Source organism: Vicugna pacos, chromosome 16 (genome assembly GCF_048564905.1).
Source record: "Vicugna pacos chromosome 16, VicPac4, whole genome shotgun sequence".
Taxonomy (NCBI): Eukaryota; Metazoa; Chordata; class Mammalia; order Artiodactyla; family Camelidae; genus Vicugna; species Vicugna pacos.
In genome coordinates this window covers 51,955,514-51,970,217 of record NC_133002.1, presented here as the reverse complement: position 1 = coordinate 51,970,217, position 14,704 = coordinate 51,955,514, and the positions used below count along the sequence as shown (strand labels likewise).

The following is a 14,704-nucleotide window of genomic DNA, read 5'->3' as shown; positions in this document are numbered from 1 at the left end:
CTTAAAACATTGGTCCTTCTATTTCTTCCTGATCAGCAAGAAAAACACTGAATATAAAGGGGGTAAATCCCCAAAATCAGAAAAGTAGGTTCTGACAAAATTCCCTATGTTAAAAATATACCCAACACTCAACATGTTCCTCTAAGTGCTGAAATGTCTTGGTAGGCATGGCATGCGGACTATCTCTACATTATACATAGTCCCCACTTTGTCATTTATTCAACTTACAAACTATGTATTTGGAAAAAAGCTCTGTTGTGCCTCATCAGCTGTCTTGTTCCACAGACCACCACTCTCCCTCTGCTCCACTGGCTTCTAACATTTACCACAGTTTCCTCCATCTTACTGTCAACAGCCTCTTCACAGAAAGTTCTCTGCCCAGTCTGGAAGCAGACCCTAACTTTCACCGGCCAGGCTGACTTCCCTCACAGCCGTCAGGGGTGAACAGCTTCCCACCCTCTCTCAGGCACCAGCATGCGCGTCCTGGACTCTTTCGCTCACTCCCCTAGCCCTGCCCAGGTAGGGAAAGTCACTGAGATCCACACTGCCACCTCCCCACTACTGCTCTGCCAACCTCAACCCCCAAGTCCCCTCTTGTGAGGCTCCCACCATCCGAATACACCAGTGCTCCCCATTCTCATCACTGCCACCACCAAAACCCTTCCATCTGATCAGCCTCTCATCCTCTAAAACTCTCTCCCTCCCAATCTCTCTCTCTTCTCAGCAAGACAGTCACCACTTGACACCCTCCCTCATTCCTTAACGAAGGGTCTGCTAGAGAAAAAAACGGCACTGCCTTGCAGTCAGGCAGCTTCCAGCCTCCTCAGAATTCTCAGGAGTCTTTTACCGCTTCCTAGTCCACAAAACTCTCAGCAGACATCTTAAAGCCCCTGAAGCCCCATTCCAGCCTCCTCTCACTTTCCATTTAAATCTTACCTTCTACTTCAGAGGAAAAAGAATAGTCAGGTGGTAACACCCGAAAATGCTCTTCCCTCCACCTCTCAGCTCCCCTCTTAGAGAACACCGTCTTACCTGCTCTGCCTCTGTGTCAGAAGCATGAACTCTCCTCCCTACGGCCAGTACCCCATCACCTGTCAGCTACCTCCTCACCGCCTCACAACCTGCCATCTCCGCTGACTCCTTCCCCTCCGTTCTCTAAAACCCCATGAGCTATATAGCAGCAAATACTCAGAAATATCGCAAAGCCTGCCTGTCTCTCTATTCTCACTGCCACTCTCTGAGACAGCCCTCCCCACCACTTACTTACACTCCTGCCACAGCCTGTCTCCCTGCTGTGAACGTTCCCTACTTTAGTCCTCACTGGCCCCAGAGCAGATTTCTTAAGTACAAAGCAAAGCATATCACTGCCTGTCTTGACTGCCTACTGCAATGGGATATGATCCAAACCCAAAGTTAGGCCTGCAAGTGCCTTTGCACTGAGCCCACCTCTCACCCCTTCCCGCACACACACCACCCCGCTCTGCCTAGCTAGCCAACCTACCAATGACCATTCACCACCAATGAACTCCTCATTCTTCAAACACTCCAAGCCCTTATACAATTACATGGCCTTTTCACAGGTTATTCCCTAAATACAGCTCAAACGTCACCTCTGAGTGAAGCTCGCCCCACTTACCCTACACTCGTTGCTCCATTCTCAGTGTGTACTGCTCACATCAGTGTGGAAGCATTTATCATGCTGTTACTTTTTTTCTACAAATCTGCATACTATTAACATGTTTTCTACCATCTGTGAGATGCTCCTGGAAGGCAGGGACCCTGACTTAACATCTTAGTACATCACGTGGCATATAACAGAAGCTGAAGAATTGATTGATAAATCAATGCTAACGAAAGAGATTAATATCCTACTTTTATGTAACTAATAAAGACAGAGCTCAGAGAGATTGCAGATTCAGTTCCAGACCACAGCAATAAACCAAATATCACAATAAAGTGAGTCACATGACTATTTTGGTTTCCCAGTACACGTAAAAGTTATGTTTATACTACACTGTCCTCTATTAAGTGTTCCCACAGCATTATGTCTTTAAAAAACAATCTGCATACCTTAATTAAACATATTTTATTGCTAAAATATGCTATACATCATCTGAGCCTTCAGCAAGTTGTAATTTTTTTGCTGGTAGGGGGTTTGAAATATTGTGAGAATTACCAAAATGTGACATAGAGACACGAAGTCAGCAAATGCTGTTGCAAAAGGGCACCAACAGACTTGCTCAATGCAGGATTGCCATAAGCCTTCAATCTGTAAAAAATGTAGTATCTGTGAAGTGTAATAAGGTGAAGCACAATAAAAAAGGTATGCCTGTAGTTGTCTGTTTTTTTTTTAAAGGTTCTGTTCTGAGTACCAAATAGGTCTTCTAGAATAGAAATATTATATACCCTTAATTCTACTTACCAAAACTGGTCATTGTCCCTTCTGCATTACAGTAGAAGAAACATATTTTCAAATTCAAGACTTGGTTACATAAATTTTATTTAAGTGCATTTTCTGATTGGTTAGTTGGGTTGGGGTTACCTGGTTCGTTGATGTTGTTTTGCATTCCTACAATAACTAGCTGCATTCGTACATAACTACATCAGTTATGTACCTCCTGACAGAAGGCTATGATACCACTGCTGGAACGTTAGAACATAAAGCTGAAAAGCAACTATTCAAATGGATGAACAGACAAATGAAAGTCATAAACCCCAGAATTTTAAGCACAGCTCTGGCCTGGAAGTGTACTCCCAGGCTTAAACAGTTCAACCTGCCCACAAACTCAGATATATGCCTGAGAGCACCCATAAACAGGCCTAAAACAAAAGGATTCCTAATAATCACTAATTCTCAATAAATCTTTGACACTGGCAGGAGATGCTAGTTTTCAATGTTAGAGGAAACTAAAACTCAAGAGTAAAAAGACTCACCCAAATCATGAAATTAAGCACAAAGCTCAGATTAAAATTCTGAAATCCTTAGCTCTCAGGTCCATTACATGTGCCTCTTGGCTATTTAAATATAAATCAGCAATATTTCCAACTAATAAAGAAGTTTTTTGAAAAGTAGAAAGGGAATCATAATTTGCTTTAATGACATGCAATACTGAAAAAAAGCACAAAAAAGAATCAATGTGATACTCAGTAAAAGCTAAAAATCAGCTGCCCCCTATCCTTTATTTATTCTTGAACAAAACAACAAAAAGTTACCGTTTCAAACCTTCAAGGAATTCCTGCTACACAAATTATATCTTATAAATAACATCTGCTTCGTTCCAGCTAATCAAAAAGTTTTATTACTGCTTATTAGAATTGCAGCTTTAAATTATTAGAATTAAAAATAAGTAAAGCTATATTTTTGACTTAGGTTTAAAGTACTTACAGTGTGCTTACCAGTCACATAAATTACCACAAAAGCAAAAAAGAAGTAAATTGGGTGATTCTTGCGTATAGCTACAATCTATGTCTGGATCATATCTTTTACTTAACTCACCGGCATTGTCTTTTTTTAAACCTGTGTCTATGTGGACAGCTACAAAGTGGGCTAAGACCTTCTCAAGGTGCTTAACTATCACAGGAGTCAGCAAAGCATAAGCAAGCCAAAAATATGAAAAGGTCTCGGGGGAAAAAGCAGCCACACTGCTAAACAATGAATACACCTCACACAGATCATGCCCTTTGGCCAAACACAATAAAAATATTTCTCAAAGTTGCATAAAACCGATTTTGTTCAAACCATATTTTAAATGTACGGCGGGGTCAATTAAAGAGAACTTGAAATTCGTACTGCACTATATCAAAACGGTGTACAGGTGCATGTTTTATCTGGCTTACACATCTGTATGTTTGGACAGTTACCAGAGCACTGATGGAGCCTTGGCACGCTGTGCGCTTGACAAACACATGCCAGTAACCACCCCCGGAGACAGGCACTATTTCAGGGCCATTTCACAGAGGAGGAAAGCTGAGGCCCAGCGCGGTTACGTAATGACCGAGGGTCCCACGGAAAGTGGCAGCTGGGCCTGAACAAGGCGCAGAAGACCGTGCGCTCCACTCCGCGGCAGCCTGCCCACGATGCACAGGCTCGTGTCATTCCATTTGGCCTTTCTATCCTGTTTTTCCGCATCTTTAACTACTAAGGACACATAATAAAAAGAGCCGCACGACGGTCAGAATATAAGCTGCTCTTATTTACTTAACTTGTTCTCTTGAAACCTTAAACTCAGAAACACGCCGTGATGCTGGGACACGGCCTTCCCAAGCGGGCGGTCCCTACAAAGGAACGGGACACCGGTACTGCCCTCAGTCCAGAGTCGGCGATCCAGTCCTGAGGGGAATGTGACATCTCCAGCGGGGCGGCGCCCAGAAGTAACTTCTGCGGCCAGAGCGGGCAGAAATCGCTCCGGGCTCGGGGCAGGCGGCCTGCGAGGCCGCGGGGCCGAGGCCGCTTCCCTACCTTGTCCCGTACACAGATTTCTCCTCACAAGCGCCAAAACCTCTGGTCTCAAATTTTTGGACCCCCGTCATGTGGACCAGCTCCATCCGCTTATACCACTTTCCTCAGAACTTTCCCCATCCGTGCCCGGACTGGATTTCACTCTGCAAGGGAAACCGCAGCGCTCCGCGCGGAGACCCCCCCGACATCCCCGGCGCCACCGCGCGCGGCGCGCGCCCCCTCAGGCCTGGAGAACGGGCCCGGGGCCTGCGGGGCGACGCCCCTCCCCGAACGAGCCCGCTCGCACGGGTGGGGCGACCCCCACCCCGCGCAAGATTCCACTCGAGAACCCGAGGGTAGGGACCCCGGAGGGAAATTCGGAAAAATAAGAACCTGGCACCCCTACATGCAAGCTTCCCTTTCGGCCGCCGTCGCCGCCGTCGCCACCAAACGGTTTCAAATCCTTGCGGGCCGCGGCGGTCGCCGCCGCCCAGCAGGCCGGGGGCGGAGACTTCCGCGCTCACATTCCCCGCCCCCTTCCCCACGCCTTCGGCCGCGGCCGGTGCGCGGCGCCGTTGCCATGGCGACACGCCGGCCCTTGGCTGGCCCCGCCCCCCGGGTCGCGGCGTGGGCTTGACGGCGTTGCCATGGCGACGTCCCGGCTCTCTTCGCAGCCTCCTGGCTCGCTTTCCAGCCTCGCGCCCCCTAGGCCTATCCCAGGCGGAGGCCCCAGGATAACCAGACCACTGTCTTGGCACTGCTGCCCTCGGGCATCCCGCTAGGAGAGTAGTTTGGGACCACTTTAGAGGCCGTAGAGAAAGAACAGAAAGAGCAAAGAAAATGGGATTGCAGAGAATATTCAGAGAGGTGCGCCCGTTATGTGGACATTGAATGAGTCTGAAGAAGTGAGAACTTACTGCCTGCTATCTCACAACCCAGAAGTGAACGCCACTGGATTAAACGGGAAAGTGAACATAACTTTTTTTTTTGTATTCATAACTATCCAAGGTCTGAAAAAACTTACCCCAAATTCTGAAGATACTGAAATAAAATAAAAAGGCTTTGTGCTTACCAATTCGGTGCAGAATAATAAGATCAAGTGGAAAATGTATTTTTGCTGCTCCCAGAAAATTTCATCCACCTCGGGGCAGCCTCCCTGTCTGCAAAGCTATGTTGTGGTTTTCTTTGGTCTTCTATTACATTTCTGGAAAAGCTCTGAACTATATTTTCTAAATACCAGGCAGAAATAAAATTTAAATTGTAAAAACATTCACGTAAATGAAATTCAGTTTACCACTGTTTTTCATGTAATTTCACAACAGGATTCCTTCTGCAGTATCTTTGCAAATCACTCACTGTGATGCCAAACCTAACATAAACACAGCTTGAAGCATCTTTTCAATTTTATATAAAGAAAATAGAAGATTCATTCATTTGTAACTAGTTACTTTCAAGCTTCCAGAGTGAAGTCATATTCTTTCCAAGGAGCTTTTTCAAACTCTCTCACTGGAAGTAAGAGTTTTTCCCACCAACAGTTTTTCATTATTTCAGTGACATATTTTGAAAGCTAAGGGAAAGAAAAAGTATGAAATGCTTTTAAGAATGTTTAGTTTTTCAAAAGCATATTTAAACATGTTTAGAGCTAAGGAATGATTATGTAGGTAATTCAGTCAGAGAATCAAGGAGGCAAAACCCACATGTGCAATTGCAGGAATTTGACCACTCAGTGAAGAGCTTCAAAGCCACAATGCTGGAAGAACATGAAATGAATTTGACAAACATTGTCTAAATGAACACAAGCAGAAAAGTAGAAGAAAAAAAAAGGTATTAAGGGAAAAAAATGCAACAAAGTCCAGTTCATCTGAGAAGAAATCATTGCAGCAGAAAAAAAATATAACTTAGAGTTAAAAGGTTAAAACAATTAAGACAGTAAATTTCTTAAAGTATTTTCTATATTTAGGTGAAAGTAAGCTGAGAAAGTTTTCCTTTACACTTTCAAGAACTAGCAGATTGTCACTGTTTCCACTATACGCATATATATATGCGGGGGGAGAGTGTGTGATGTAAGCAAAAATATGCATGTTGGGTTTTTATAGTTGTGTTCACCTTAGGATTCACTTTACATACTTACACACACACAGAGAGAGGAAAACAACTTGTAAGGATGTGGATCACACGTGGACAATGACCCTCTAGGTGAAGAAATTAAAGATGATTTAAGTTCTGTCAGTTTTACTTCCTAAATATTCTCAAATCTCTCCAAAAAATAGCTCAATTTTGAAAAACACTTACACAAAACTGTGAAATTCACCATATTCTCCTCTAAGACATTCTGGAATCAAGGTTTCAAGAACTTCAATGTGAAGTTATCCAGTAACTTGAAGGATTGTGAACAATAAACACATTACAAAGTAAGTACAAGACACAAGAACAAATGTTAGTGACTCTGGATCACTCAGATGGATTATCAGGCAATCAAGAGTTAACTGAAAAGAGAAGTAAAATTTTTCTTCCTAGGCTGGGATTTTTTGAATTCCCTTCTTTTTTCAGGTTATAAAAGTTTTAGTGGTATTGTAAGGAAATTGGAAAACACTGAAAAGTTTAAAGAAGAAAATAAAAATTACATGTAATTCTACCATTATGGAATAACCACTGTTAACAATTGTAAATATTTTCTCAAATCTTATACATATATATGATCATTTTAATGTCAACTTATTATTGTATCATTTGAATATAACATAATTGGCTTAATTATTTTCCTGTGATTCAATATGTAAGTTATTAGCAATTTTGGCTCTTATAAGTAATACTGCAATAAATACATTTTAATATATACATCTTGGCTGAAGTTGCAGCTATCTCCATAAAAGATATTCCTATGGGCATGAAAGAAATGAAAGCTTTTGTTCAGTACTGCCAAATTGCCTTCTAACAGTGTTCTGCAAATTTGCAATTCCACTCAACAGTCCCTGAGAGTGGCTGTCTCACATTAACAATTTTTCTAATCTGTGCTAATTGTATGTATAAAAATAGAATCTTTTTAATTTGCATTTTCCACTATTAGAAAAGCTGAAATATTTAAACATCTCTATTAGTCCTTTCCTTTTATTCTTCTACAAATTATCTCTCTAGTCCTTGGCCCATTTGGAGGGGAATTTTACATGATATACATATCTTCCACATTTTTATTTATTTTTTGAAAATCAGCAAATGGCTCTGTACACAGCACTTACGCCTAAGCTGATATTCTAAATAACCAAATTTCAGTCAGTGGTTCACTATTTTGCATTATTAAGATACTCTCACTAGATTGAAATACATGAATGACTCAGCAATTCTAAATGGAAAGCAATTTATAAACACTAATAATGAGTATTATTATATAAACACATTACAGATAAATATCAGAATAATCCTGTAGCCCGTAAATTCCTTCAATTAGATAGGAAATGATTCAGAACTTCTATTCATAGGTCACAAAAGTATAAATTGTACCCCAAACAGATGTAATTTAAAGAGAGCAGAAACCAAGCATTAATGGGGTATATTTTCTTCATGACTAGAAAACATATTCACTCTTTAACACATTGATTCTGGATTCCTTCCTTATGCCAGAACTAAGCTGAATTCACCGCTCCATCCCAACCTGTGAGGCTTCTCCACCTGCCCTTCCTGGGCAATCCATGCTAGCGGCTACTAACAGAGAGAATCTGGCTATTCTGCCCTCCCTCCTTTCAAATGATACAGACTGTCTCCCACTAACGATGGTTCAACTAAAGATTTTTCAATTTGTGTGATGGTGGGGAAGCAATATGCACTTAGTAGAAACCAAACTTCAAATTTTGAATTTTGCTTTTTTTCCCCATGCTAGTGATATGAAGTAGGATGCTCGCTGGTGATGCCGGGCCACGAGATCAGGAAAGTAAATAACCCATTTGCTTTCATTCTGTACCCATATCATTCTGTTTTTCACTTTCGATACAGTATTCAATTAATTACATGAGATATTCGACACTTTATTATAACATAGGCTTTGTGTTAGATGATTTTGGCCAACTATAGGCTAATGGAAGTGTTCTGAGCACGTTTAAAGTAGGCTAGGCCAAGCTATGATGTGCAGTAGGTTAGGCATATTAAATCCATTTTTGACTTATGATACATTCAGCTTACACTCTGTTTATCAGGATGTAACCCCATGGTAAGTTGAGGAAGATTTGTATACATACTGCTGTAGCCAGGGTCCATGCAAACTAGCAACCACCTGCGAGGGCACTTCAGAGCCTCACCTATACGAAGATCTCTCCACCACCTTATTTCAGCCCTCCTCTCCAGGCTGTAAAGCTCCAACTTTAGAACCTCAGTTATTTCCAGGAAGCCACTGGGAAGTTCACTGCTTAACTAGCAGCGTAAGAATGAGAGAAAAGTCACAGTTCTGAAGTTTGGATGTCTGGCTCCATTACCTATGTAAACCAAGATATATAACCTCCCTGAGCTTCAGTTTCTTTACCTTCCTGATGGGATGACTGGGAAGATTGAATTAATGGAGGTTAGATAAATGGAGATTTTTTTTCCCACTGCTTGACACAGGAAACTTCAATACCAGGTCTTTTCATTTCAAACTGTTTTGTGTGCACGTTTGGAAGCAATGGATGCCACTAGGAGGCAGCATTAGCACACAAAGAACTAGTTGTCATGCACACACGCACACACACACTCATGTAAACACATACATTACATTCACACACACATGCTCACGTACACATACATGCATGCACACTCAGACACACTCACATATGTGCACATCAACCACACACTTGCACATGCATATACTCACACACATATGCACACTCCAAGCTCTTTTCTTTTCTATTCTTTCCTTCCTTCTTTTTTCCTTTTATTTCTCTTCCTTCCTTCCTTCCTTTCTTTCTCTCTCTTTCCTTCTTTCTTTCAGCTTTTAAATCCTTCACTTCAGGATTAAGTTGGGGAATTATTCTCAGGCTAGCAGATAGGAAATTCTACTGGTGAATACTTATTATTGAGTTTGGGGACTCAGAAATGAGATCTTACATATTGAAAGATTGGTCAATGCCTTAGAAACGTTCATTTTCTATAGCTTCTTGCAGAAAAGTGTTATACCACGAGAGAAAAGTTAAGACCTGGATCCCTTTGCGTTTCGAAGCCCATCTGCCATAGTCCAAGATAAGAAAGCTAGTCCAGGGACCTGCCTATCACAGAAGAACACCTTGTGCGCCACATGCAGCTCACAGGCTTCAATGGAGCTGAGGTTGCTAGTTAAGCACCATTACATTGGATGGGAAGACCCAATTCAGCCATGTTAAAATGTAGGAAGATAACCATCAATTTGTGATTATGATTTCATTCTTTCTTCACCAGGCTGCCTGTCGGGGGAGGAGACTAACTTCCTGGACTATAAGCCCATGGGGGAGATCACTGCGCACTGGCTGGGGAGGGTACAGCTGAATTTTGATGACAGGCAACCTGGGGATCTAAGCATTTAAGAGGAAAAACATTTGGAATAGAGAGTCGACTTATGGAACTAAATGGACCACAAAATCACTAAACATAAGGGCTGCAATTGGGCAATGTCTACTGATGGGCTCCTCTAATCCAAATTGCCTAATCAGACTGAAAAAATAGCAGATTTTCCTTTCTGTGAAAAGATCACTAAATTAGAGGAATCATTACTATGGCTTAAGCTTTAAAGTCTACTTTGATTAATTTTTCGGGGACCCAAGCCTATCCAGCAGCCTCAAATGCCTTCTGATGAACAAAATGATGCAAAAATCCATCCTCAACAAACTTGCAATATCCCAGGAGCTTTTCTACAGAATAATCTATTAAAAGTTCAATCTGGTGAATCCTTATTAAAAATTTCAGCAGAACAGTTTTAAAAGAAACTATATGGTCAAATAAATACCCGGGAGTGAAATTGCTGGATCATTTGGTAGTTCTGTTTTCAGTTTTTTGAGAAACGTCCATACTGTTTTCCATAGTGGCTGCACCACTTTACATTCCCACCCAAAGTGTATGAGGGTTCCCTTTTCTCCACATCCTCCCCAACATTTGTTATTTGTGGTCTTTTTGATGACAGCCATTCTGACAGGTGTGAGGTGACATCTTATTGTGGTTTTAATTTGCATTTCTCTGATGAGTAACGATGTTGAGCATCTTTTCATGTGCCTGTTGTCCACCTGTACATCTTCTTTAGAAAAATGTCCATCTAGGTCTTCTGCTTATTTTTGTTTCTCTAATGTTGAGTTGTATGAGCCATTTATATATTTGGACATTAACCCCTAATTGGTCATATAATTTGCAAATATTTTCTCCCATTGAGTAGGTTGTCTTTTTGCTTTGCCAATGGTTTCCTTTGCTGTGCAAAATCTTTTAAGTTTATATTGGTCCCATTTGTTTCTTTTTGTTTTTATTTCCTTTGCTTTAGGAGACAGATCCAAAAAAAATATTGCTATAATTTATGTCAAGGAATGTTCTGCCTGTTTTCTTCACTAGTTGGGAAAGACACATGCACCCCAATGTTCATAGCCGCACTGTTTACAATAGCCAAGACATGCAAGCAACCTAAGTGTCCACTGACAGATGACTGGATGAAGAAGGTATGGTATAAGCATACAATGGAATACTACTCAGCCATAAAAAGAATAAAAATTTGCAATTAGCAACAACATGGATGGAGCTGGAGGGTATTATGCTTATTGAAATAAGTTAGACAGAGAAAGACAAATGCTATATACCATCACCTATATGTGGAATCTAAAAAGTGAAATAAATCAGTGTATATAAGAAAGTACAAACAGATTTATAGATGTAGGGGGTAGGGTATAGCTCAGCAGTAGAGTGTGTGCTTAGTAAGCATGGGGTCCTGAGTTCAATCCCCAGTGACTTCATTAATAATAATAATAATAATAATAATAATAATAATAATAAAATACAATTAATTACGTAACCCCCATTTTTTATTTTAAAAACTAAAAAAAAATTTAAAAACAGACTTACAGAGAATGTTGTGCTAAGGGAGGAGATCCAAGGTGGATGGTTCTTTTGTTCAGCAATATCAATAAATGTGGCTTTTTGGTTCAGGAAGGGGAGGCACCAACACCACACACTCTCAAACCTAACCGCCAATACACAAAGAGAGGAGAAAGAAGGAAAGAGAGAGAGTAGAAAGAGAAGGGAAAGGAGGGGATATGGAGGGAGAGGGGAGAAGGCGAGAGAGGTTGAGACAGAGAGAGACTGGGGAAGAGGGGCGATATCCCAGAAAAGGATTGAGGGAGAAAAAGTAAAATTGTCTTTGAAAGTTAAGTAATGGGAATTTGGAACTTTTGAATGGCAATCTGGTGTCTGTAAAAGGAGGAGGAGCAGAAAAGCATCTTGGAGAAGCGAGCTGGCCCGTATCTCACGAGGGGCAGGTCAAGCCCTGATGAAGAAGCATCACCGAGGACGTATCTCTGGGGGAGACGAATCTTAACACTAGTGATGGGTAGTATATAATGGAGATGGCAAAGATAAACAACTCTTTCTGGGACTTTTATAAAAACAAGGGGTAAAGAGATGGAGCAGTAGCTAGAAAAAGATGTGAAGTCACAAGAAGGTTTTTTTTTAATTGGTGGTATTACTGCATATTTATATGCTGACAGAAGTGCTCCAATAGAAATGGAAAAAATAAAAATGGAAGACCATTCATCACAAAAGCAAAATTCTTAAATGGGAAACATAAGATGGGATGCTGGGCATAAGGTTTGCCCTTGGATGGGATCTCAGAGTTCATCCATCATAACAAGACAGAAGGCAAAGAACCTGGTACAGATGCTGGCGAGATGATAGATCTGGTTGTGGAAAGATTAAAAAGGGGTCTTTTCTATTTTCTCACTGAAATAAGGACCAAGGTCATCAGGTCAGTGTGAGGAGAGAGAAGGTGGCTTTAGGAGAGTTGAGAAGAGAAACAGCCAGGTGGCCAGTTGGGGGATAAACAAACTAGAGAAATACGGTAGGATTGCCAGGCACAGCGAGGGGCTTACATGAGGTTTATGTTCATGAATCCAGGTGGGACCTGTTAGCATAATTGTGAGTTTTTCTTTTTTTTTTCCCAGCAATGTTCACCTGCTCCAGTGCAGGCATAGAAAAGGCAGCTAGAGCCTGGGGTGGGGTTTGCCAGCATGTGCTATGGAAGGAGAAAAGAGCAAGGAAGTTGAATATAAACAAAGGAGCAATGTCAGTGATGGATCCTAGAATTCCGCAGGTAAGGGAAGATTTTTTTTAGGCATTATGTAAACCAAACATTAAGAGTTCAGATCCAGTTCTACTGACCTGGGAGTCTATGCATTCCTCTATGGTTATGCTTCTCAAACTTAAGAATGCAAATAACTATCTGGGGGCTTTGTCATAAATGCACATTTGGAGGGGCCATCCTTGGAAATTCTAGGACACAGTATTTTTTCCTCTGTAATAAGTATCAGGTGATACTGATGCAAGGGTCTTCGGACCATTCTATGAAAAATATTGCAGTTGCTTTAGGTGAAAGCACTTAAGAGGAGAATTAGGGAGGGGGCGAACTGGGGTTACCCAGGTAATTGTTCACACTTTCCATTTCATAGCCAATGAACATAGCAATGAACACTGAATGTCCATAGCAATGAACACAGATTTGGAACATCAATGACAATGTTCCAAATATTTGGGCTTCTTAACCAGGTAATATAACTAAAAGTAAGCTGCCACGGTGAGTAACACTGCGATGACCGACACAATAAATTCAGTCACTTTATTTTTCCCGTTCCATTAGGTGCCTTGGACAAACACACACAAGTATGATATTTAATTTTGAATCTGAAAACCAGCTTAGCATGGCTTTACATCTGATGCATCCGTTTTCCAGAAAGCCAAAGAACTGTGCTCTGTTTGGGGAGAAAAAGATAAAACATTCTGAGAGAAACAAGTCCTTTCTTAAATGTGTTAAATAGCTAAGCCAAATCAAATGTATTTTACAAATGGGTAGAATAAATCTAATAACATGAACGAAACCCTTTAGTGTGAGGTTTAAGAGATTCAAGAAAGCATCGGGGAAATGATAAGGCACTTGTTTCCAAAGAGAAAATAAAAAGTTCTATATAATTCTGACAGTTAAGATTAAAAGGAAAAAAACCCCGTATCGGCCCTTTATTTATTCCGCAACGCACTAACAGTGCTGCCTATGCCAGAAGACTCAAAAAGAGAGCAGCCCAGAGAAATACATTAACAAAGCTCTGTTTGGTTTTTTAAATTATCCTCTGCTAATATTTTTTCTGCTGATATGTTCTAGGATTCTTGCGCTTTGTCACTTTTAGTATTGAACATCTCACCAGGGCCCTGCTATATTTCGAACAATAACAATTTATCCAGTGCATTTCTAGCAATTTGTAATTACAATGATAGTAACCATTATTAGTATCACTGAGCACTTATTCCAAGTCATGGATAATATTTCTAGTCATCAAACCTGTGAGGTGGGTACTATTTGCTAGTTATCATTCCCATCATTCTTTCAAGCTGGCCACTTCTTAGAACCCTCTCTTCTCTAATCTACTCCCAACTCTTCCCTCTACCAGCCTGCTGATACCGGGCTGTCAACATACTTGAAGCATTTCTAAGCCTAGAGGCAGCAGCAGCTTCAGCCTCCAGCTAGTTCTTCCCTCATAGCAACAAGCATATTTAAACCTGAAACCTGACACCTTAAAAGGTTTAAATGTTGACCATTATACATTCTTTGTCTCATACAAACACAATATCCTCTTCCTTAAAATATTTTGCTCTAATGAATACTTTGCTCTAATGGGTACTTTTCAAACACTAGGAATTGCTGGAGGATGGAAAAAATGTTCGAAGACCTATAAACCAATTACCGTTGACATAAGTTAATTTGTAATTTGGAGTTAGTTCTTTATCATTTGGAACTAAGAGGTATTATGATTTGATATTCCATTCAATATTATTATTATTACTATTATAATAATTATTATTATTATTCAAGCATAATCTGGAATTACACAAGATGGCATAATTCACCTCAACATTCATTCAAATAAAACCACAACACTGAGGGTCCAGGTATAGCTCAACTGTAGAGCACATGCTTGGCATGCATGAGTTCCTGGGTTCAATCCCCAGTGCCTCCATTAAGAAAAACAAAACAAAACAAAAAAACCCTAAAACCCTGAGTTTTAAGGAACAGAACTGGAAGAGAAAGTGGAG

General features: G+C 40.8%; 2 protein-coding genes across 9 annotated transcripts in view; both read right to left on the bottom strand.

Annotated features, from left to right (window-relative positions):
• Positions 1-4,967, bottom strand: part of CEP112 (centrosomal protein 112) — a 371,189-nt gene extending 366,222 nt beyond the window's left edge. For 7 of the 8 annotated variants that reach the window (XR_012059795.1, XR_012059798.1, XR_012059796.1 and 4 more), the window contains exon 1: positions 4,845-4,967. The gene's annotated coding sequence lies outside the window, so the exon portion shown is untranslated. Of the gene's footprint in view, positions 1-4,831 lie in introns of all 8 variants that reach the window. The other variant, XM_072939446.1, reaches the window with a different exon arrangement.
• Positions 4,968-13,221: 8,254 nt separating this feature from the next.
• APOH (apolipoprotein H) overlaps positions 13,222-14,704 on the bottom strand; it is a 48,699-nt gene continuing 47,216 nt past the window's right edge. Inside the window, exon 9 of the mRNA XM_072939444.1 lies at positions 13,222-13,371. Within this exon, the coding sequence (XP_072795545.1) occupies positions 13,316-13,371 (56 nt within the window). The 3' untranslated portion in view covers positions 13,222-13,315. The remainder of the gene's footprint in view (positions 13,372-14,704) is intronic.